The sequence below is a fragment of the Cervus elaphus genome, chromosome 24 (assembly GCF_910594005.1).
Source record: "Cervus elaphus chromosome 24, mCerEla1.1, whole genome shotgun sequence".
Taxonomy (NCBI): domain Eukaryota; kingdom Metazoa; phylum Chordata; class Mammalia; order Artiodactyla; family Cervidae; genus Cervus; species Cervus elaphus.
Genome location: NC_057838.1, coordinates 62,296,389 through 62,322,121, shown reverse-complemented (window position 1 = coordinate 62,322,121; position 25,733 = coordinate 62,296,389). Strand labels below are relative to the sequence as shown.

The following is a 25,733-nucleotide window of genomic DNA, read 5'->3' as shown; positions in this document are numbered from 1 at the left end:
TTGCACTTTGATTGGGAATAACACCAACCTGATGTGTGTGGGTGCCTGGGGTTTCTGGGGGAAATCCTAGATTGATTCTTTTGGCAACTAACTGTCCTACCAGTTCCTGCCACCCTCCCCCACCCCCACCCCAGACCCAGCCCTATCCTCTGAGCAGTCAGCTACTCTGTTTCTTTTCACTGTTATCTGGGCTGCTTCTAAATTTCCTCACAGTAAGATGTGGGGAAACATTGATGCTACCCGGAGCTGTCCTGTCCCCAAGGATAGCACAGTCTGGCATTTGGGCCAGAGGCTCCTGCGTGGGTACGCGGATGCGTGTACACCCAGGGGCTCCTGGGTGGGTACGCGGATGCGTGTACACCCAGGGGCTCCTGGGTGGGTACGCGGATGCGTGTACACCCAGGGGCTCCTGGGTGGGTACGCGGATGCGTGTACACCCAGGGGCTCCTGGGTGGGTACGCGGATGCGTGTACACCCAGGGGCTCCTGGGTGGGTACGCGGATGCGTGTACACCCAGGGGCTCCTGGGTGGGTACGCGGATGCGTGTACACCCAGGGGCTCCTGGGTGGGTACGCGGATGCGTGTACACCCAGGGGCTCCTGCGTGGGTACGCGGATGCGTGTACACCCAGGGGCTCCTGCGTGGGTACGCGGATGCGTGTACACCCAGGGGCTCCTGCGTGGGTACGCGGATGTGTGTACACCCAGGGGCTCCTGCGTGGATACACGGATGCGTGTACACACAGAGAGCTATGTCTGTGGGAGGTGCTTTTGTTTGGCCACTGCCCCAGGTCACCTCCGAGCCGCAGAAGACACACAAGTCCCAGGTGACGCCATCTCTACCCAGGACCTGGGCTGAGGCAAGAGCCAGTCTGAGGGGAGGTGACAGGGCAGGTGACTTGTGGTGGCCACGACTCATCTGGGGAAGCGGAATCCCTAGGTCTGGATTCAGGGCTGGGGGTGGTGTCTGGAGCGGCAGGGAGGATGGAGTCAGCCCAAGAAGGGAGAGTAAAGATGGGGGCAGCACTGGCCATCCCCCACCCAAGGAGGGGCCTGCAGCCTGGGCCACGGCCGGGAAGTACGGAGACCACACACACCCAGGTGGCCGACCTCTGAGGCCAGGCCCCTCCTGCTGCCCATGCAGCTGCAGAGCCCCTCAGGGCCCTCAGCCATCGACAGGCAGCCGGTGGCAGGGAGTAAGCCCCCAAATCCCACCTACCTCCCCCTTGGGGTACCGGTACCGGTACTTGTCTTGGTCTCGCAGGGCAAACTCCAGTGGATAATGGTCCTGAATCTCCTCGTAGGTCATTTCCTCACAGACGCCCTAGGGAGATACCACAGTCATCACAGCGCCCACTCCAGGCCTGGGGGTCGGGGAAGGGCGTTTCCTGGGCCACGGGGGCCTTCCTGGCCTGGAGGTTAGAACCCAGCTGGGAAGAGTAGGCGCCCTGCGAACACTAAGCGGGGGACAGTCTTGCACTTGGAAATAGCTGTCCCGAGTCTTTTCTACCCCCCCATCATCCAGCCAGCCAGCCAGTTTATGCCATAAAAATACACACAGAAATGTTAACTCGGTGTCTTTTCTAAAGTGTCTTTTGTTTTCTGTGCTCTAGAAATGCTACAGCAGCGCATGGACTACTGTACAAGTTACAAAGTAAGAGTTCACTCATGTCACTCAGGCTGCACACAGGGGCAGCATAGAGTCCCCTATACAAATGCCATTTTAAAACAAAGCCAAAGAGCCCAGGAAAATGTGTGGTCTGACTGGTGTCACTCCTTCCAAGGCTCAAGCCAAGACCCAGCACACAGGCCATGTCTAGAGAGGAAGCAATTAAACGCCCATAATAAAAAGCAGATGTTTTATGGTGTTTGTTTGTTTTCCCTAGACAAAGTCTTGGGCAAAGTTGTCTATCACAAAGGAAATATAAAGGGGAACATTTGTGTCTGTAAATGTCTATATCAAAATAGAAAGATCTCATATCACTAATCTAAATCTTCCACCCTAAGATACTGGAAAAATAGCAAACTAAGCCCAAAGCAGGCAGGAGAAAACAGTACAAATTCAAACAGAAATTCATGAAATAGAAAACAGAGAATAGAGAAAAGCAACAAAATCAAAAGTTGGTTCTTTGAAAAGATAAAACTCTTACTAGGATGACAGGAAAAAAGATACTGCAAATTATTAAACCAGGAATGAAACAGGGATATTATTAAAAAGCTTATAGAGACAAAAAAGATTATAAGGGAATGTTATGAACACTTCTGACTCAACAGACGTGAGTTTGAGCAAACTCCGGGATATAGTGGAGGACAGAGGAGCCTGCGTGCTGCAGTCCAGGAGCTCACAAAGGGTTGGACATGACTTAGTGACTGAACAACAATAAAATGCCAAGAAATAAGAAAACTCAGATCAAATAGGAAAATTCTTACAAAGATACAAACTACCCATTGTGAGATGAATGTGTTCTTCCAAAAGACATGCTGAAGTCCTCGACCCTGGGAACTGTGAATGTGACCTTATTTGGAAATTGTCTTTGCAGATATAATCAAGTAGATGAGGTCCAATGACTGGTGTCCTTTTAAGAAGACCATGTGAAGACACAGGGAGACACACACAGGGAAGAAGGCCACATGATGAGGGGGACAGGGACTAGAGTGATGCACCAATAAGCCAAGGAATGTCAAGGATTGCTGGCAGTTACTAGAAATTTGGTAAAAAGATGGGCATTATTAGGAGGAATTCCCTGGCTGTTTAATGGTTAGGGCTCTGTACTCTCAATGCTGAGGGCCTGGGATCAGTCCCTGATCAGGGAACTAAGAAATTATTAGGGTGATGGCTCAGAAAGAAATGAAGGACAGTAGAGAAGACTCTATCATCCTAGGGAATACATATATCATCATGAACAGAATGTTGCTAGAAATATGAATGTTTAGGCATTTCCTTGGAGGTTCAGTTGGTAGGACTCTGCTTTAATTGCCATGGCCCTAAAGAGGAACTAAAGAGCCTCTTGATGAAGGTGAAAGAGGAGAGTGAAAAAGCTGACTTAACATTCAACAAGCAAAACAACAAAGATCATGGCATCTGGTCCCATCACTTCATGGCAAATAGATAGGGAACCAATGGAAACAGTGACAGACTTTATTTTCTTGGAAGAAAAGCTATGACAAACCTAGACAACGTATTAAAAAGCAGAGACATCACTTTGCTGACAAAGGTCAGTCCAGTCAAAGCTGTGTTTTTTCCAGTAGTCCTGTACGGGTGTGAGAGCTGGACCATAAAGAAGGCTGAACGTGGAAGCATTGATAATTTGTAATGTGGTGCTGGAGAAGACTCTTGAGAATCCCTTGGACTGCAAGGAGATCAAACCAGTCAATCCTAAAGGAAATCAATCCTGAATATTCATTAGAAGGACCGAAGCAGAAACTAAAGTTCCAATACTTTGGCCACCTGGTGCGAACAGCCGACTCATTAGAAAAGACCCTGATGCTGGGAAAGATTGAAGGCAGGAGGAGAAGGGGACGACACAGGATGAGATGGTTGAATGGCATCAACCACTCAATGGACATGAGTTTGAGTAAGCTTTGGCAGATGAAGGAGGACAGGGAAGCCTGGCGTGCTGCAATCCATGGGGTCGCAAAGAGTCGGACATGACTGAGCAACTGAACAACCATGAAAAGATGACTAACAGGTCATAGATATTATCAGTAGACTAGTTTCCAAACTACAGATAAAGAAGGGGATCCACAGCATCTAAGAAAATAATCAGATTAACTTCAAAGAAAAAAGAAAAATCAAGGGTTCTCTGCAACACCAAGTGTTACAGCCACATGCTTGTCCCTGAAAGGTACATATCAGATCTCTCACCTGAGTCAGGGAGCTGTTATCTGCATGAGAAAAAAGTCGGGGCTGGCAACTTCCCAAAACTCCCACCAACCACAACTGATGAAAGCCCACAGAATGGGTTAAAGGACCTATAAAATGGGTCCAAAAAATTGCTGACTCTTTTGAAAGAGTTCATCAACTTTAAAGAGCTAAAACATGGAGAAGGGAATGGCAACCCACTCCAGCATTCTTGCCTGAAGAATCCCATGGACAGAGGAGCCTGGAAGGCTACAGTCCATAGGGTCACAAAGAGTCAGACGTGACTGAAGTGACAGTACACACGCACATATGTATACTCTACATGTTAAAAACAATTTAAAAAAAAGAAGAGCTAAAACAGATTAAAAAAATAAAACCATGATGCTATACTCTGCCCAATGACAGTAATGGAAAAAAAATAAGCAGATGGAAACAAACAGAAATAATACGTCCTCATAATTCCCAATAGAGTCAAGAATTGTTTTCCTGTTCCTAATTTTGATAAGTATATTTTAGTTATTCCTTTATTTACAAGAATTCTACTTAAGAATATCTTTGAAAAACTGTAAGTAATGAACATTGGAATAATAAAAAACAATGCTTGCCTTCCAAATCACAGAAAAGATAATGTTTATACAGGGGAAAAAATGAAATGAAGAGAAATTTGCAAGCCATCGGGTAAAAAAAGGACAAAGACAGCAACTGTAATAATAAATATAAATGGGTTTAAATCCCTAAATGAAAAAAGTTCTCAGGTCAAAAAATAAACCAAAGATATGGTCCTTTCATCTAAAGAAATGACACAAAAGAGGTTAAAAATAAAAGAGAGTGGGGCTTCCCTGGTGGTTCAGTGGTAAAGAATCGCCTGCCAATGCAGGAGACACAAGTTCAATTTCTGATCTGAGACGATCACACATGCCGCAGAGCAACTAAGCTACCAGCAACTAAGGCACCACAACTATTGATCCTGTGCTCCAGAGCCTGGGAACTGTAACTACGGTCCATGTGCTGCAACTACTGAAGTCCCTGCACCCTAGAGCCTGTGCTCAGCAACAAGAGAAGCCACCGCAGTGAGAAGCTCGAGAATTGCAACAAAGAGGAACCCCCACTCACTGCAACTAGAGAAAGCTGGCACAGCAACAAAGACACAGAGCAGACAAAAATACATAGATTTTTTAAAAATAATAAAAGGGAGTAAGTATAGCCAAAAAATATGGACGAAAAGCAAGGATGGCAAATTAAAACCAAAATGAGATATCACCTCATACTCATCAGAACTGTCTGTCAAAAAAAAAACCCAGAAAAATAACAAGTGTTGGTACAGATATGGAGAAATTAGAACCCTCGTACACTGATGGTAGAAATTAATAAAGGTGGAGTTGCTGTGGAAAAAAATACAGCAGTTCCTCAACAAAATAAAAATAGAATTACCATATGATCCAGCAATTCCACTTTTACATATGTACCAAAAAGAAATGAAAGCAGTGTCTCAAAGGGATATTTACACACCCATGTTCTTAGCAGCCCTATTCACAATAGCTAAAAGGTGGAAACCACCCAAATGTTCATAGATAAAATGAATGGATAAGCAAAATGTGGTATGCACATACAGTGGAACCATAATCATACTTTAAAATGTGATCCTGACATATGCTACAACATGGATGAACCTTGAGGACACTATGACAAGTGAAAGAAGCCAGTCACAAAAAGACAAATACTATATGATTCCACTTATGTGACAGATCACTCAGAGACAGAAAAATCATACAGACAGAATCGAAGAGACAGAAAAGGGAATGGTAGTTGTTAGAGGCTGAGTGGGGAGGAAAAATGGGGGTTATTGCTTAATGGGTACAGAGTTTCCATTTTTCAAGATGAAGAGTTCTGGAGGGGACTTTCCTGGTGATCTGGTGACTGGGACTCTGTGCTCCCAATGCAGGGGGCCTGGGTTCAAGCCCTGGTCAGAGAATTAAATCCCAAATGCCGCAACTAAAGATTTCACATGCTGCAACTGAGAACTGGCACAGCCAAACTAAATAAAAATAAAATAAATATATATTTTTTAAAGTTCTGGAGATGGACAGTGGTGATGATTGAATACTATGAATGTACTTAATACCACTGCACTGTGTGTTTAAAAATGGTGACTGGGACTTTCCAGGTTATCCAGTGGTTAAGACTTCCACTGCATGGGGCACAGGTTTGATCCCTGGTCAGGGAACTAAGATTTGGCATGCCACATGGCACAACCAAAATAAATTTTAAAAGGTGGTTAAGATGATAAGTTTTATGTTATTTGTATTTTACAAAAAAAAAAAGGAAAAAGAACATCAGAATGATAATATTCAAATTGCTCAAAGTATAAATCCATGCAAAAAATATTTTATAGTAGACAGTAACTATCCAAAATGAAGGCTGAGCCACAATGGAGTAACTGGTACCACATTTGCTCTGGGTCTAACATGAACAATTCAAAAAAAATGAAAATGGACAAAATAATGCAACAATCATTTGTAGACTTGAGACAACAGGCAGAGCAGGGCTATGATCCTCCAGAAGGGCCACAAGGAGCCTACAACTGCTGCAACTTACTGCACCAGCACTTCCTGGACTGCAGAGCAGAACATCACAAGGAAAGAAATAGAAGACACACAAACAAGAACAAAACTGAAGTCTAAAATGTAAAGTTCACTGGATGAGTTTAATAAAAACAGAAGTAAAGATAAGTGAACCTGAAGACACAGCAATAGAAACCACCCAAACGGAAGTTCGGAAAGAACAAAAGACTGAGAAACAATGAACAGAAGCTGGATGACCTGTGCGACTATCCCAGAGGTTGTATATATTATACCAAGTGGTCTAACAAACATGTTGTTGGAGTCCAGAGTAGGAGACAGGGTGGCAGAAAATGTATTGGAAGACAAAATGGCTTAATTTTTTTTTCAAATTTCATATTTAGAAACCCAGAAATCCAAGAATCTCAATGGATTCCAGCAGGATAAACATGAAGTAAAACATACCAAAGCATATCATAACCCAATTACTTAAAATCAATAATAAACAGAAAATAGAGTAAAAGAAGATACATTATATATAAAATAAGGATGAGAATGACAGCAAACTTCTTGCTAGAAACAACATGACCCAGAAGACAATGGAACAGCATTTTTAAATGCTCAAACAGAAGGAAGGCTCTGCTGGTTCCTCTCATTTGCCACGCCACATCTTTTGACTTTTCTACTTGCTCTCTGCTCCAGGAGACCGACCTCTGTGCACACACTGACAAGGTTCCCATGGCCACTAGTTTCTCTTTGAGCTAGGCCATGGGGAACATTGGTAGGAGGTCACAGGAGGGAGGAGTGAGGCTGAGGTGTTTATTCTGACTCCCTCTTGCAGAAGTTGCTTTCAGCAGGCTGGGCCCTCACCCAAGGCCCATCCCACCAGGTGGCCCTTTCCTCACTGCTCCCTGCCCCCAGGATCCTGTACCTTCTCTCTCCTCTGCCCAAGGGAAGCAATGGTCCCTGCTGTTTCAAGGCTTCTATATCCTGCCCATTATCTTTGCAAAACGGTATATATAAATTTTTTTATAAATATATAAATTCTTTTATAAATCTTCCCTGAATTAACCTAATTGGAGTGGCCATCTGCTTCTCTTTATGTCCCACAAATTCTTAAGTCATGAACTCTAAATTACTTTATATACAGAAAAAGGGTAAAATAAAATTGTTGAAAATGCAAGAAAAATCAGCAAAATTATAATGAGTATATTTAACAACTATTGATTTATGGTGATCAAATAGACCAAACAATGACAGAAAATTTGAATGATATAATGAAAGAAGCTGAAATGAATACACCCACACATGCATCTCTTAGCTATAAATGTTAATACCACAAAGCTAATCTTGTTTCAACTAAACTTATACTTGTTTCCTTCTCTCTAGTCAATTTTGAAGAAATGGCTTTGAAAGAAATTACTTTCAAGAAAATGCCAGACATAATTTCATTTCTTCTGGAATACTTCAATTTAAGACGCTAAAAGTTAGAAAGTTTCATTATCTCTCTTTCACACACACACACACACACATACACACACACACACCCTGTTATTCTTCCATATAATTGGATAATGGACATTTATTGGATACTATATCCAACTAACAGGCAACAGACCTTCCTTTCAAATGAGATATTTATAAAAATTTACCATATTCTAGGCAACAAAGAAAGCCTCTAAAAATTCCCAAAGGTTGAATTACAGGTCACCTCCTTGGATTGCAACATAGTAAAGTCAACCATGGCAATTCCTAGGTGGTCCACTAGTGAGGACCTCACACTTTCACTGCACAGGACCGGGTTCAAACCCCCTGGTCAGGGAACTAATATCCTGCAAGCCACGTGGCATGGCCCAATAAATAAATAAATCAACCAAAAAATCACTTTAAATGCTTTCATCATTGGAGAAGAAAGAACGACCATAAACGCCTCAGTCAATAAACTTTAAAACTTACTTGAAGGAAAGTAAGTAAAAGGAAAATAACATAAAAGCAAGATATAAATGAACTAAAAAATAGAAAAAGGATAGAACTGATACAATTTGAGATCTGGTTCTTTGGAAATAAAAATTTTAATAAGTGACTAATCTCTGACATACCTAATTAAGAATAAAAACTGTGCAATATCAAAGAATGGGAACAGAGGTAATAACACCTGACACTGAGATGACTCTACCATTAGGTTCTAATATATAACTTACTCTGATGAAGAAATAAAGTTTGAATAAAATAAACTGTCCAGATGACTCAGGGTGGAGAGATAAATAGGAAGTGATAAAATAGCTACTATAGGTATACCTTGGAAATACTCTGGGTGTGGTTCCAGATCACTGCAACAAAGTGAGTCAGAAGAATTTTTTGGTTTCCGAATGTATATAAAAGTTACATTTACACTATACACTGTTAAGTGTGCAATAGCATTCTGTTTTAAACAATGTACATACCTTAACTAAAAATTAAATTATCTCTAAAAAAAATGCTAAGCATCATCCAAGACTTCAGCAAGTCACAGTACTAACATCAGAGATCACTGGTCACAGATCACCATAACAAATATAATAATGAAGGGCTTGAAATACTGCAAGAATTACCAAAGTGTGACCCAGAGACACAAAGTGAACAAATGCTTTTGGAAAAATGGAGCCGATAGACTTGCTGGATAAAGGGTTACCATCAACCTTCAACTTGTAAAAACCACAGTATCTGCAAAGTGCAATAAAGCAAAGTACAATATAACGAGGCCTGCCTGTACCCAAAAGCTTGATGGTAGATACGAGGGGGTGGGGACACGACACACCCTAAGATGACTCCCAGTGAGTCAAGCTCTTATTTAATCCCCTTCCCTGGAGTAGAGAACAGGCAGAATCAGTGACTGGCTTCTACACTTTTTTTTTTTTTGACCATGCTGTGCAGCGTGCAGGATCTTAGTTCCCTCACCAGGGACTGAACCCGTGTCCCCCTGCAGTGACAGTTGGCAGTCATACGCACTGGACCTCCATGGAATTCTGGGAGCTGTCCCTTGTTAACAGCCCAGCGTCAGCCTCCCTGGCCCGGCACCCCATAGGAATGCTGGGCCTACGGCCTCTCCCATCTCACAATGCCACGGATGCCCCCATTCCCGTCCCCCATCTTTTCCAGCAGGGAGGGATTCCGGGGCATGCGGCTTCATTACCTTCCTCCCTACTCCTCACCTTCTCTGTCCCACGTGCTTCCATCTCAGCCACGAGGACACAATGGAACAAGCTCGCATGCTGAGCTTGCGAAAAGTTCTGCCTTTTCCACAACTGCATCCACCTGCTGGGGGCTGGAGGACCACCTCCGGGACACAGACGACAGCACCACAGAAACTCTCCGGACCAGCCACCTGGTCCCCTTGGCTAACTCCCCTGGGAAACTTCTCCTTCCTTTCACTCTTGAGTGAAACCTCCAGGAGGTTCTGAGACAGGACTCTGACCATCTGCACCCCTCTCCCTTCCTGATATCCTAGAAACTGGGCCTCTTCTGATAGCTTACGGTGAACGGTGTTGGATTTGTGATCTCTGAAGATTTAGCTTCGGGACCAGGCACCAAGCTTGATCCTTCAAAAGCTTTTGTGTAGCAGGGTTTTATTAAAGTAAGAAAAGGGATTGAGAAAGCTTCTAACTTGGACATCAGAAGGGGGACGGAGAATAGTGTTAGTTGCTAGTGTTAGCAAGGGAGTTATATACTTTTTAAATTAATTATTACAGTAAAGCAAAAGAATGTCTCAAGGTTAAAAAATTTTACCAGACCCACTCCCACAATTTACATTTTAGGATAAGGATTAGGATTTAACAATAGAAAGATCCTACCAGACCCACTCCCATAATATACATTCGAAAATATCAGGATTAGTCAGGAGGTTTTCAGGAAGGAGAAACTGTCCTCAAACAGGATACACTGTTGTCATATAATCCCTAGTAAAGAGTTTAAACTGAGTTGTGTAATCATCAGTTTCCGGCTTAAAGGAAAAAAAAGTTTTATGTGACTAAGACTAAGGAATGTAGAGAAAAAAAAAGTCTGTCCTTTCCTCCTCCTTGAGAACCCCAGACCCCTCTCTCCTCCGGGACCCCGGACTTCTTATCAACTGCCTAGGCATGGACTCTCTCACTGCCGTCTCTCAGGGTCTCCTGTCCTCATTCCCTCCTTTTCTACCAGCCTCTCACCATCAGCTTACACACGGCCAAGTATCCCTTGACTCTGAGCCTCTTGCCTCCCACTCATTTCCCCATCCTGTCCCATTGGGCAACAGCCCACTAGGCTCATGCCAAGAGTCCCAGTGGTCTTGTTACGACATCCCAACGGTCAGCTTGGAGATTCGCCTCATTGCCCTTTCCTATGGCATCTCACCCCAGTGACCATGGCCTCCTCCTCTCTGCCTTGACTCCCATGACCCTCATCGGCCTGGTTTGCCTTCCACCTCATCGGACACCTATCCATAGCTTCCTCCACAGCCCCTTACACACCAAGGCTCCCTTGGGCTCTGTCCTGGGTCCCACTTCAGCTCCCTCAGCCACCTGATCCATTCCACAGTCTCAAGCACCATGTCTGTGGCGGATATACCCCAAGCCCCACCTCTCCTTGGAGATCAGATTGCCTTCTGGGTATCTGCCATGGAACATCTCCCAAGACCATAACATCTTCCTCTCTTTACCGAGGCCCCTACGAAGTGGTGAATAAAGTAGACATGGTTCGTGCCTTCAGGTGAGCTCACCTTCCCTGCCCTAGAACCCTTCCCAGTGGCTGGAAATCTGGAGCCATCCTGGATGCGTTTTTCCTTTTACATCCCTGGTGGGGCATCATCAGCCTCCATCTCTTCACCCATATCTAGGTCCCCGGCATCTGGCTCAGTTCCTAGCATAGGGTATGTGTGTGTGCTAAGTCGCTTCAGTCATGTCTAACTCTTTGCAACCCCATGGACTGTAGCCCGCCAGGCTCCTCTGTCTACAGGATTCTCTAGGAAAGAATACTGGAGTGGATTGCCATGCCCTCCTCCAGGGTATCTTCCCAACTCAAGGATTGAACTTGCGCCTCTTATTTCTCCTGCATTGGCAGGCAGATTCTTTACCACTAGCGCCACCTGGAAAACCCTAGCATAGCATAGGCTCACATAAATATGTGATAAATAAATGAACAAAAACACTCCCCAGTCCTCTCCTCCTCTTTCACTGCCACCACCCAAATTCCAGATTCTTCACCTAATCAGGACACATCAAGCACCTCTCACTAGTCTCCCTCCTCCAGTTTTCCTCCCACCTCATCCCAACAAAACAATTCTATCATGTGGGGTGATCTCTGTAAGATTCAAATTTGATCTCAGAGACTTCCACATCAGGCAATGGTAGACTAGCTTGTTTTAGACTAACCCTCCCCCTGAGAACTACTGGAAAAGCCAAACAGAAACAAATAGATACATCTGTTTGATACCATCACAGAGCCTTGAGGCAAAGAAGACCTGAGAGGGACTTCCCTGGTGGTCCAGTGGTTGAGAATCCACCCGGCAACGCAGGGGGACACCAGCTAGATCCCTGGTCCAGAATGATCCCACATGCTCCAGAGCAACTAAGCCTGTGAGCCACAGCTATTGAGCCCACGTGCCACAACTACTGAAGCCTGAGTGCCCTGGAGCCCATGATCCTCAAGAAAACAAGCAACTGCAATGAGAAGCCTGAGCCCTTCAGCTAGGGAAGAGCCCCCACTCTCCATAAACAGAGAAAACCCACAAGCCCAACGAAGACCCAGTGCAGACAAAAATACAAAAATCAAAGAAAAAAGGAAATATCTTTTTTAAAAAAAAAAAAGAAAGAAAATCACTTATCTAAAAAAAGACCCAAGGGGCCAAAATCCTGAAGTGAAGGGAAATCCGAAGAGATGAACCTGATATATGGCATCATTTTTCCCTTGGAGGTTTTGTTGATTTGAAAGTGAAGTTAAAGGGATGAGAAGCCAGCTGATAGGCAAAGTGGGTGAAGGTGTAAACTTCCAGTTATAAGATAAATAAGTCCTGGGAATGTAATGTACAGCATGGTGACTATAATTAACAATATGTATCATATATTTGAAAACTGCTAAGAGAGTATGTCTTGAAAGTTCTCATCACCAGAGAAAGAAAGTTTGTAACTATGTGGTGATGGATGTTAACTGAACTTACTGTGACAGTTATTTCACAACATATGCATACATCATATCTTCACCATGTACGTCTAAATAGTTACATGCAAAAGAAGGGAAGGAGGGAGGGAGGGATGAATCAAAACCATAATCAATGATGACACGCTAAACAAAAAATTCTTTCTGACCCTCAACACCGTCATTCTGACCCTCAACATTGTCACCCGGGGTGAACACAGCTGTGCCCAGACCCGGGCAGGGGAGGGAAGAGACGTCAGTTACCGCATCAATCTCGTTGAGAACTTTCCACTGCTCGTAAGGCACACCCAGGGCCTCGGCCGTCTGGATTGTCCTCTTCATCTGGCTTGTCCAGACCTTTAGGTCCTTGATGTTCTGATCCCTGATGAACTGGGCCAGACTCTTAGCAAACTGAAACACACCAGAAGCAAATTCAGATGGACAGGTCCTGCGCTGCCCTCAAAGAGTCCACGGGGCCCAGCCTCAGAGAAAACTGGTGTGGTAAAAAAATAAACACCACGAAAATCATGAATTAATTCTCAATGACACCCACACCCATAAGTGCTGTCTTTGTGCATTCTTCCCAGACCCTGAATGTAGTTCCAGCTGAGGCTCATCAGGCCCCCTGCCAGTGCTGGCCCCCCCCGAACCACGTGCCTAGGCCGGACCATCTTCCCAGCAAGGCTTCGATTTCTTCCCTGAACTGCGGCAGAGGATCACCTGCACTGCGGGCACTCAGCTCACTCCCACGGTGTCCCACTCCAGGGACAGGCGCTTAGCTGGCAACAGCTATTATGGAAGCCAGAGATCCAGGCATCTGCCTGGTGACCTTCGCTATGTAATAGGAACATTCCAGACTGGATTGTGCATTAGCTGGAGTCCCTCACCAACATGTGCACATGCACGTGAGCACGCATGCATGCATGCATACACACACACACACACACACACACACACACACACACACGAGCATGTACACTGACCTCCCTGCCCCGGGGGGACAGCCCTGGGTCCCCGCCGATCCGGCCCTTGAGGTTGAGCTCACTCTCCCCATGCCGGCAGAGGTAGATGGAGCGGGGTGTCACGTGGATGTTCATGAGGTAATACACGATGCGGCTCTGGATGTGGTCAGCCACGCGGTTCACGACGTAGCTCTGCCCCACGTCCATGATCTTAATGTAGGACAGATCCCTTTCCAGAGAAGGCAGGGAGAGGTGAGTGAGACCCGGGTCCTCCAGGGTCCGCCCTGCCCGCTCCAGAGCCCTTCCTCTCTGACCCCGCCAGGCTTGAGACCACAACACGCCGGACCATCAGCTGGTGTGCGAGCAACAGGTGGGAGCAACAGGACACGCTTGACATACAGACGAAGCCGGTGAGAGGTGCCCCACGCTCAGCATGCTCCCAAGAGGTGACAGCCAGAGAGAGGGGTCGGTCCTACCACATCCGGACTTTCATCGCTGCTCTACGTCCCCGGGGCCCCTCTTGCCTACCTCTGAGCTCTCAACGCACTGTCTGCAGGGTGAACAGGAGACAGTTTTTTCCATGATTGACCTGATGGTAGTAGCTGGCAAACACACTTCCCCTCCAGTCTTCTTGATCAGCCATCCATGGGCCTGGCCTGGCCTTTCCTTCCCCCAGTGAACCCTCCCCCTAGAATCCAGCCCAGGTCATCTGTGTGTGCCCAGTGCCCGTGCCATCCCACGCCAGGCAGCAGGTAGACGGGACAAGTAGCACGGGCGGATGGTACTAAAGGCAGCAGCTGGTAAGCCCAGCTCCGGCATATTCCCTGCTTTGGACCAGCGCAGCCCTGCAGCGTGGAGAGCAGGGCCACGAGGAATAACGCTGTGCTGGGGAGACCAGCAGAACCACAGAGGCGGGGCACAGCACCGAAACAGTGCCAGGCGCGCCAACAGCCAGGCCAGGGACTGTCCCGCAAACACCCCAGGTACCCTCTCTCCAACAGTCACTTGACCTCCTCGGTGTGTAGCTAAAGATTCACACGTAACCACAAGTGACCCAAGTACAAGCTCATATCCCAGCCTTTTTACTTAATGCTACATAACGTGTGGCGAAAGGAGAAGGAGCGACAGAGGATGAGATGGTTGGATGGCATCAGTGACTCAATGGACATGAACTTGAGCAAACTCTGGGAGATAGTGAAGGACAGGGAAGCCTGGTGTGCTGCAGTCCATGGGGTGGCAAAGAGTCAGAAGGGGCTTAGCGACTGAACAACAACAACATAACATGCACTTTTCCATGTCTCTTTGGCACGACTTATAAGGACTGTGTAATACTTTATTCAGTTATTAACTTAATTACTTAGGGGTTAATTACTTAAGTGTTATTCACTTCAACACCCTCCCCCTCACTTCTGCTATAAGGAGTTGTTGGCAAACTATGGCCAGTTAGTCAAACTCAGTTTGGTTTTGCAAATAAAATTTTACTGGGACACAGTCATGTCCATTTCTTAATATGTTCCTTTAGTACTAGATGGCTAGTTAACAGTTAAGAGACTGTATGCCCCCAAAGCCTAAAATATCTACCATCTGAGCCTTTTTAGAGAGACCCTGCCGATGGCTGGCTGCTATCCCTACTCAGAACTCACTCCTATGAAGCATTGGCCACTGTCAGCTCTTCATGGGTAGGAACTGGGCACCCCGTCCCCCTTCGCAAAACACAGACCACCCACCGAAAGAAGAGCATGTACTGTTTGCAAATGGCTCATGGGAAGACCCTCTGTACAGAAAACAGGCTTGATTTTATGATGGTATAGTAGAAAATTCTGACTTTCAGAGCTCCAGATAAAGCAACTGCAGTTTTATGGAGTTGCCTCTGGGCCACGACCTCCACCCCGAGGAAAGAAAGAAAAAAGGGCAGAGCATCTCTGCCTGCTGGGGTGGGCCCTCAGCCACCACCTCGGGGAGCCACAGGAGGGAGCCCAGCGGTCCAAACCCACCCCCACCACAGCCGAGGACACGGTGCTGCCCCGGCTCACCTGTCCAGGTCCTCATCCAGTGTCTCATATGAATTCTCATAGCACTCAATGCGCCTCATGAAGTCCTCCGTGGCCTCGTCACTATCGCGGTTGATGTAGTCAGGGCTGCCCAGCTTCACTTGCTGCCGGAGCCAGGCACAGAGCAAGGACACATCAGCTCCAGAGGCCAGGCAGGGGGGAGACCGAGGACAACGCTGGGCAGGGGGCTAGGGGAGGAGGCTGGAGGCCAGTCCCAGGGGGCTGGCTGGTCCCATTAGGAAGAGGCCAGCGGCTCCCTGGTCCAAGCTCCCACACCAGTGCTAAGAGAGTATTACTGGGCATCCTGAGATCACAGTCCCTCATTTTTGTGGTAATGGGGGAGGTGAGGCCAGAAGGATAAGGGGCCCTGAAGCCCCTCCCCACCTGAACTATCTCCCCAGACACTGATGTTCATTTCTCAGATAAAAAGGGAATATGGGTGAGGGGTCAAATCTCTTTACCCTTCAAAATACTAACACCCCCTCCCCACCCTGCCCCTCCCTCTAGGGGCTGAAGCTCGTCTCCTACCATCCAGGGGAGGAGGAAGGGGAAGGGAGGGAGGGGAAGAGAAGGGAAGAAGAAGGAATGCACAGCCCTCCAGACGAGTGGTACTCAGGGATCCAGGACCATCCAGCCCAGAGATCTACTGCTTCCCCACCCCCCACCAACCAAGCTAAGGTTGGCCCAGGCCACAGCCCAACCTGCAGAGGGACCTCACTGTCACAGGCCGTCTCGGGTGTATTCCTGTCCCCCACAAGGTCAGACGCACCACACCACTCACCACAATGTTGGCAGCTATGACCTCAGGATCCACACAGATGGACTCGACAAAAAAGGTCTGCGGCAAAGACCACGGCAGGCAGGAGGGAAGGAACCAGAGACGCATTTAGGGCCCTGGGCCTGGCTCCCTGGAGCTCCCTACCCACTGAGGGTCCTACTGATCAGCAACCAGGGCCCTGAGGCCCTCCTTCAGGGGAGAGGGCCTGGACAAGGGGCACGGAACCGCCCCATCCAGGACTCTCCCACCAGGAACCCCACTTCCCCAGAAAGAAACCTCCAGGTGGAGAGAAAAGCATTATCGCAAATCCACTCAGGAGCCCACCTGCCTGCCCCCATCAGGAGGCCGACAAAGGGGTCCCAGGGGGCCTGAAGGTGCCACAGCCCAACCGAGGAGGTAAGCCCGGGGACCTCACCTTGTAGCCATTCTGTTCCCCAAAATTAAAGATGGTGGCTCTCCGTTCCCGGGTGGTATTTGTTGCATCAAAAACCTAGGATCAAATTGGGGTTAACTCAGCCTCTGGCCCTGGAAAAGGTGGGAGGCCACCCGACAGCTGGAGCACAGGGGCTGGGTTTCTCACTGAGACCAGCTGATGCCTGGCCATCCGCCTGGCCAGCGTCCTTCAGACCTGCAAAGGCTGGGCTGGTCCTCCAGTTCCTTGGCAAGTGCCCCGAGGAAGCTAGAAGGAGCAGGTGCCCATACTCACAGCAGGAAAGCAAGCACTCAGCTCATGTCTGACCAACAAGACTTCCAGTGAAATTAGCTAAACCTGGAGAACTAAACCCACATTTATTTCTACTCCGTCCTGAGACCCCAGTAAGATGGGAACAGGACAGGAGATGGGCGATGTCACCATAGTTTTTTTTTCTTTAAGACAGACACTTGGTGAGTGGCTCAGAGAAAAGCAAACACAAGCTATGGCCAACCAGAGCACAGCTGTTTTGCAGACCTGGGAGAGTCAGGAACTGGGCACAGGCATCTTGGCAAAAAGGGGCAAGGGCGTAGAGGAAAGGGGAGGACTGGAAAGTGGAGGACCGGCCCCACTGGGAGTGCAAGTGGAGCCCCAGGACCCCTCCCTGCCTCCTCCAGGCAGGTTCTGAACTGCCTGGTGCCTGCCCAGCATCCTCAGGTGCAGCCCACCCAAACAGAGTTTAGAACACCACTTTTTATAAAGGGATACATCATTAGACCAGGGTCACTGAAACAGCAAAACCTCTAACATGGAAAATGAAGACCTGGAAATTCCCTGGTGGTCTACTGATTAGGACTCCATGCTTCCACTGAAGGGGCCACAAATTCAATCCCCGGTCAAAGAACTAAGACCCCACAAGCTGTATGGTCCAGGCGAAAAAAAAAAGAAGAAGACTAAATCAAACACGATAAAAGGAACTTTAAGAAATGAGTACAGGGCATAGCACAGAAGGAAATGTCAAAAACTTACGATTATTGTCTAAAGAGACGCGAAATGCCATATAGTAAGCACAAAACAAGAACAGGGTTCGAAAAAATTGAAACACTCAGAAAATAAGACATTTTAAATTTGGAAATTGTACCATAAAAGTATAAAAACTTCAGCCAAACACTTCTCAGATAATGTTAAGGAAGTCTCCCTGAAAGTGGAACCAAAAGAGACAAAGGGAAAGTAAGGGGGGGAAAAGACAAAGTTAGGGATTAGGTCTAACATACAGCCACCAGGAGTTCCAGAAACAGCATCTCAGAAAGCGGAAGAGGAGTGAGGACTTGATGGTGAGATAGTGGTGGGGGTGGTATAACAAAGTAGCATATATGACAGTTTCTCTGACCTGCTGGAGAAGAGTTTCCTGATGAAATCCCCCAGCCCAAGGACCCAGCATTGTGGAGAAGGCCACTGTAAGGCACATCACTTTGAAGACCCTAAAAGCTTCTCCAGAGAAAGGGCCTGAGAAGCCCCCAGCTCCTCTAGGAGATAAAATCTTTTTTTTTTTTTAATCTTAACTTTTTTTTGGCTGCACTGCACGGTTCATGGGATCTTAGTTCCCCGACCACGGATCAAACCAGAGTCTCAACCAGAGAGTGAAGAGTCTTAACCACTGGATCGCCAGAGAATTCCCTAGGAAATACAACTTGTAAGGAGGATCAACAAATCAGAATGACAACAGACTTTCCCACAGCCATAAAACAATGGAGCAATGTCATGAAATTTTTAAAGGAAATGTTCTTTCCACCTAGAATTCTATACCCACCCAGCAAAGGTGAGGATTAAAAAAAAAAAAAAAGATATTTCTGGACATGCAAGGTCTCACAAAATTTACTTCCCAAATACCTTTCTGAGAAAGCTACTTGTTTGCGCTCCAACAAAACAAGTCAGTAAACCAAGTAAAAGGAAGACATGGAGTTTAAGGGCCAGGGATTCAACTCAGGAGGGAAGGGAAGGAAATTGCCAGGGTGACGGCTGTGCCACAGACCTAGGGGGCAGCTGATCTAGATGGAGCTGGGGACAGAGCTTCAGGCTGCATGCCTTCAAGAGGAGGAAGGAAGGAAAATTCAAGAGGAAGAAGGAAGGAAAAATGGCCACGATGTTTCACAGCAGAGGGTTGGGGTGGGGCCCTTTCCTGAAGACACCCTTGCTCAGCTTTGTGGATCTCACGGGAGGGGCCAACACATAGATGGAATTCCCTTACCCAGCATTCAGCTGATTTCAGAATGGTCACCCAAGGCTGGGCAGGATGCTCTCCACATTGGGAGAAATCACATTTGCTAAAGACTCAAGTAACATGACACGCCTAACTTGTGGAGTAGCCAACCATGTGAGTATTCAGAGGGAAGTCCTGCAGGGTCAAACACAACCACAAGCCCAGAGGGAAATTCTTGGCCCCCGTCCAGCCTCTGGCTTCCTACTGCAGAGCAGCTGCAGGCTTCCTCCCGGGGGCTGGCACCCAGGAGTGTCTAGGGTTGCACGTCCCCTACCTTCCCCTCCAGACGCCTGGTAAGTAAAGGGGTAGAAGTAGGTGGGCTCCCACATGTCACTCCCAGATGCTGCCAGCGTGTTATACTTACCGCCACATGTCCCCCCTCCTCACTAAGGAACCGCCGAACGTCTCGGAGGGCTGTCAGCGCACACTGCCTTCAGAAAAGAACACATAGGTCAGCCAAGAACCTGATTGGCTGCTGCAGGGCAGTAGGCCAGGGAAATATGCTATGCTGACCAGGAGAGGCGGCAGCCCCTGGGGCCCCTTCTCTCAAGATTTCTCTTTCCTTGGGAAGATTGCCAGTATTTGGTAACCCTGCTCCTGTAGGTAGAAGGCTATGTGCTCCTGCCCATCAGGAATACTTTTTAAAATATACATATTTATTTATTTTTGGCTGTGCTGGGTCTTTGTTACTGCTCAGGCTTTTCTCTAGTTGTGGTGATCAAAGGCTACTCTCTTGTTGCAGAGCACAGGCTAAATAGTTGTGGTACACCAGCTTAATTTCTCCATGGCATGTGGAATCTTCTCAGACCAGGAATCAAACCTGGGTCCCCTGCATTGGAAGGTAGAGTCTTAACCACTGGACCACCAGGGAAGTCCAGGAACACTTTTTGAGATATCATGTTTCTCTACTTTCTTCTTTCATCTCATCAGATACAAATCCAGGCTGCCATTTTGCCAACTTCAGAACTTCTAAGTGTCTTCCATTTCCCCTTATTATCAACAAAGCACTTTGAAAACCAGATACTTCCTTGTGTGTGTGTTGGGCGAGGAAGCTAGCTGTGGGAGCAGAGACAATATTGCTGCCCTCTAGCTTAAAAGGCAGGATTAAGCTTCAGGTTCAATTTTCTTTCCTAGAAGGGAAATGTGGACCAAGGAGGCCACCTGCCTTATCACCAAACAAAGGATGTTGCAGGCATCAAGGCTCAGCTGTCCTAGCAGCCCCCAAATATATACCTTGAGGGGGACTCAAGAAGGGAAAACAGGAAACTGGCCACAGATAGCTGAAATGCATATCAAAAGGATGACTTCAATGAGCCCAGGCTCTTGCCTCTTTCCATTCAAACAAAAGCTCTAGGTTCCTTAACTTGAGATGTCTGTGTTCTTTAATTAACAGACTCTTTTGATGTTGCGGCCTACCTGGTTTTTGTCCCCCAAAACTCCTATATGTCCTGGAACCTTCCTTACTTCTGGAAGCAGTCCCTCAGAGCTATCTGAGAGGCTGTCTTCTGGGCTTAAGTCCTCAGTTTGTTTGGCAATGCTGTGCAGCCTGTGAGATTTACTTCCCCGACCAGAGACTGAACCTGGGCCCTCAGCAGTGAGACCGCAGGGTCCTAACCACTGGACTGCCAGGGAATTCCCAAGTCCTCAGTGTTGCTCACCGAATAAAACACAACTCTCAAATTTTAAGTTGTGCATTTCTTTCAGTGGACCGAGAACTCCCCAAATGACCCCTTCTGGAGGAGGGTACTGTGTCTCTGCCTCTTGGACCCATGCCCACAGATGCTCTGAAAGGCAAAACCCTCACCACAACTGACCACTGACTACACTCTCTGTCCTCAGAACACCTCAGCCTTTTTGTTCATTGCTCCAAAGTGGATTGCCACATATAAGGATCTTTCTAACTTTATCCATTTCTCCTACAAGGTCCAAAGATAGATAAATCACTTTGACCTTTTATCTATGCAGTGGAGCAGAATGTGCCGCCCCAAAATAAATCTCTTTGGCAGAAGGATTATTTCAGGCTGATTATTTTTAAGAAACTGCAGACGCAGTAAAAGCTCAGAAAACATGAGTCAGTTATCCTTTTTTTACATGTATATGTATGGCTGAGTCCCTTTGGCGTTCACCTGAAACTATCACAACATTGTATGTTAATTGTCTATATCCCAATACAAAATAAAAAGTTAAAAAGAACAGCTTACCCCCACCCCCTTTTTTTTCTTTTTCTTTTTAGAGCTTCCATAGTGGCTCAGATGATAAAGAATCTGCCTAAAATGCAGGTGACCTGGGTTCAATCCCTGGGTCAGGAAGATCCCTTTTTTTTGTTGTTTTTTAGTTCTACCACTTTATTGCTACCAACCCATCTCCCTCCACCCTCGTGCATACATGCTCAGTCATGTAACCCCATGGACTGCAGCCCGCCAGGCTCCTCTGTCCATGGACTTTTCCAGGCAAGAATACTGGAGTGGGTTGCCATTTCCTTCTCCTGGAAGATCCCTTTTTTAAGAGACATTTACAAACATAAAGGAAACCTCCGTTTGTAAGGGAGTCTCCCTTGCTGAACCAGGAGGAAGATGACCTTATCTCTCTGGAAACTCTTTATCAATGCTAAAGGCATACATTGATTGATTTGTTTAGGCAGCGCCATGTAGCTTGTGGAATCTTAGTTCCCTGGTGGATCAGGGATCAAATTGGCCCCGACAAGGGTCCCACAGTGGTCCTGTGGTCGGAAGCTTAACCACTGGACCACCAGGGAATTCCCTGAAGGTATAGATTTAAATCTGAGTAATAACCTTACCCTTGTTCAGTGAGCTGTTCCTGGTAACTTCCCCTGACTCCTCACCCTCAATGTCTTCCCTTCTCTTTAGCCGAAGAAGGTTTTTAAGGTGAGGGCTTCCCTGAAGGCATAGATTCAAATCTGCATAAAAACCTTACCCTAATTCACTGGGCCTTTCCTGATAACATCCTCTGACTCCTCGCCCCCCAGCACCTTCTTTTCTCTTTAGCTGAAGATGGTATTTAAGGTGAGGGCTTCTTAGGCCTCTCCCATGTATGCAGGAGACATAGGTGCTATTAAACTTTTTTCTGCCTTGTTAATCTATGTCATTGTCGATTTAATTACTAGACCAGCCAAAGAACCTAGAAGGCAAGAAGGAAAAATTTTTCCTCCCAAACACTATTACCTATACTTTTTTTGATGTAAGAGTAAAATTAGATCTCCTGTTTGTTCAATCTTGGAATTTTGTATGTAAACCCCAAGTGCACCAATACACTGACTGTGCGGTGTGCCCAAGCGTGGCCGCAGAGGCTGACCAGAATGCTGGGGTCACGAGAAAAGTGGGGACAGAACTGAGTCCAGGTCATTGGAAGGAGCTCTGCTCTCATGCTGGCTTGCGACCTTTCTGGGTCCTCAGATATCCTTCATCCACTAAATTCTGGGAGCAGACCCTCCTGCCTACCTGCCCACCAAGCCTCACAAGTGTCCTATTCTAACGAATCACAGAATTCTTTCTGTGCTGAGACATAAAGAACCGGAGCTCCTTGAAGCCCTCTGAGACACATTTCTGCAGTCTCGGCATGGCTAGGGCCATTTCTTGCTACCCACACGCAGAGCCCCATGTCCGGGCTATGGTCTCTGGGGGCTCCTCTGGCTGAGACTACTTCTAGTAGGAGGGATCAAGGGGCCCAGGTGGAGATGCGGGGGGGAACAGCCTGGGACTCCCTGTGGGTGTGAGTATGGATGGGCACACATGTGCATGTGGGTGGGTATGTAATGGGTGAGTCATTAGTGAGTGCCTGTGAGCATTCCCTAGGGGTGCAGTTGTGCACATGCAGATGGGGTCTCTGTGGTATGATAAATATATCTGGTCTCTGTCCAGGGTTCTTGGCAGAGCTCCTAAAACCCTTGGAATTCCCTAAGTGACAGGAGTGATTTTTGTCATTCACAAGGAGCCTCTTCCAATCACACCTGAGTTGATGCTAATGAAGTGATTCAGGGTGGGGCCCCTAGACAGCCTCAGCGCTGGGCTGGTCACAGAAAGTGATGAGGAACCTTAAGTCCTAACCTCCACCCTCCAGGAAAGGAGGTGGGTGCTGAAGATGAATGATGAGAGTCAAAGCACTTCCAGGTTGAAAAGATGAGGTGCTGGTAGGGTGTGATGGTGCTGGGCCCTGGGACTTGTTACTGGTGTGTGAAGTGGGGTCAATTTTGAGGGACTGAGCCCTTACCTTGTGGGAACTGACAATGCTAATGCCATTTAGAAAGGGTCAGAATTGAACTGAACTGGTGGACATGTCAGTGTCAGAGAGAACATCCTGGTGTCCCTAAGCCCATATGACTGAAAAGGTAGAGTTAAAAAAAAAAGAAAAGGTATAGTTATGATTAAACGTATTCATGTGCACATGGGGTATGTCTGTGCACACACTAGTGTGCACAATTATAGGTTTTTATATGTCCAAGCATGCACACAGAGGATATGCATGTGTCTGAACACTTACGTGCATTGTACATAAGGTGTGTGCACACACCTTCCTGCAGTATGTGACTCTGTGCACATATACGAGTGCGCTTGGTGTGTATTTAAGCACACACCGACGTGTAGATAAAGAGGGAGCACATGCACACACACACATGGATACGCATGCCCTCCTCTAGACCTTCCACTGTGCCCAGCGTCAGGTTCAGACCTCCACATTGTGTAGTTCAAGGAACCTCAACAATGTGTACAAACGTGTGTCTCTGGGAAATGTAGGCTTCTCTTCCTAGGTTTCCCATTTTTAAAAAGTCTGATCCTTCTATTTTGCCAATTATCCGTGGGACATCTGGGGCTGGTTAATGGGAAATGGGGCCCTGGTGCAGGGGCCAGACCCAGGCTTTGGAAACACAAGGGAGAGTTCCTAGAAATAGCCAGAGGCTGTGCCTACAGAGAGACACATGTGAACCTGCCCCCAGCTTCTACTGCTAGGTCCTCTGTTCCCACTGGGTGATCTTGGACTAACTCCCTAACTTCTTCTGAGTCTGGGTTTCGCCATGAGAATTAATCCCAATTCCTACCTTCAATAGGCAGTCTGAGCAGAATGCCCAATAAGCTCTGGGAATGTGCTAGCTTCCTTATTCTGCCCACAAACACTCTGGATCAGATAGGCCTGGCTTCAAATCAAACCCTGAGTGATCCCAGACAATACCACCACTTCTGACCTCAGTCTCAGCATCTGGGGGAGGGAGGCACCACAACCCACTGTAGGGAGGATCAAAGCAACTAATGAGTGCCCACAACTTGAGATGAGTATAGAATTTGCACTTGATGCAACCTTTGATCTACAAATTGGGTAATGTGAATTGGGAATGATGGACAGGACAGTTTATAGTGAAACAGGGGCTTAGACCTAATTCTGGGCTCTGTGAAGTTACTTGGTATCTTGTATGAGACCCCCTGAGCCTCAATTTCCTCATCTGTAAAATGGGCAGGGGGTGGCAATGGGCATCACACACCCAGCACACCATAGGTTCAAGCATAAGTCCCCTCCCTTTTGTCATTATCGCCAGAGGGCCCACCCTCGAATTTTACTCCCAATTTGGCCCCAGAGGCCTGAGTGTCAGACTCCCCTTCCCTTCTTGGTGTAGCAGCAGCCTGGCTCCATTGACCCGAGTAGAGAACCTGATTGGCCAAGCCCCATGATGGGGAACTCCTGCCCCCTGGTGGCCAGAGAGGGAGCAGGCAAACCGCAGCACCAGCCGGTGGCTTTGGGCCTGGCGTTCCATTGACCCACTAGAGCTGGGCCAGCCTCTGCTAAAAGCCCTCCCATAGTGGCTGAGCCCAGAGCAAGGGCAGGACACTTCCTGACCCCTCAGCTGACACCCGCCGAGAAGGGCACAGCACAGCAACTCAGATCACAGCTGGTGCTCAGTTAGTCTGCAGAAAGCCCTCAGTTCCTGGCTGAATGGAGGAGGGGAGTAAGTGTCATACACAACTATCCATCCTGTCACTATCCTGTCACCCAGCAACACTGAGACGACAAGGGAAAGCCTCCCTCACATGCCAAGGAACATGTAGCAAACATCCTCCCTGTATCAGCAGGGGGCTTACCCTGGGGCTAGGGAGGAAAGGTCCTGGGCCTGAACTTTCTGTCTGTAAAAGAAGTTGGCAGGAAGTGATGCCAGTCCCACTCTGCCCCACCTTTGAGACTGGAATCTCTGCTTCACTTTGAGCTCCCCTCCCTACCAGAGTCCACCCTCGTGATCAGCCTGGGATAAGTGAATATAGCCTCTATGCAGACCTGCCCTGGCTAAGCCTCTACCACCTCCCCAAAGCCCAAGCTCCCCTCCCAGAGATAACAGGGCAGGGCAGAGCAGGGCAAGCCATGTGTGGCCACATACCCTTTCCCTCTGTTCCCAAGCCCATCATATCCTCACCCCCACCACAGCCTGACATGCCAAGAAACCAGCTCACGGGGCAGGGCAAGGCCCCGGGCTCAGGGAACAGCTTGGCCATCACCAGCAACTGGGCTCCAGGGCCTTCTCCATAAACACACATAGACACACACTCACTTCCTGATTTTCAGGCCCTCTTCGTTGTCTGGAAGGAAAAACTCAAAAGATTTGTAGGTCTTGACCATGTCCCGGCGATACTGGCCCACGTTGAACTCTGGGGGAAAGGAGAGGCTCAGCTGTCACACAACAGCATCCCTTCCCAACACCCGACCTT

At 47.4% G+C, this 25,733-nt stretch overlaps 1 protein-coding gene across 5 annotated transcripts in view; it reads right to left on the bottom strand.

Annotated features, from left to right (window-relative positions):
• Positions 1-25,733, bottom strand: part of PFKFB4 (6-phosphofructo-2-kinase/fructose-2,6-biphosphatase 4) — a 39,815-nt gene that overhangs the window by 4,658 nt on the left and 9,424 nt on the right. For all 5 annotated transcript variants that reach the window (XM_043887041.1, XM_043887040.1, XM_043887044.1 and 2 more), the window contains exons 3-10: positions 25,577-25,673; positions 19,394-19,460; positions 16,773-16,847; positions 16,361-16,417; positions 15,562-15,683; positions 13,550-13,757; positions 12,831-12,977; positions 1,219-1,323 (exon numbers count right to left, since the gene is read on the bottom strand). In XM_043887041.1, coding sequence (XP_043742976.1) covers positions 1,219-1,323; positions 12,831-12,977; positions 13,550-13,757; positions 15,562-15,683; positions 16,361-16,417; positions 16,773-16,847; positions 19,394-19,460; positions 25,577-25,673 — 878 coding nt within the window. The remainder of the gene's footprint in view (positions 1-1,218; positions 1,324-12,830; positions 12,978-13,549; positions 13,758-15,561; positions 15,684-16,360; positions 16,418-16,772; positions 16,848-19,393; positions 19,461-25,576; positions 25,674-25,733) is intronic.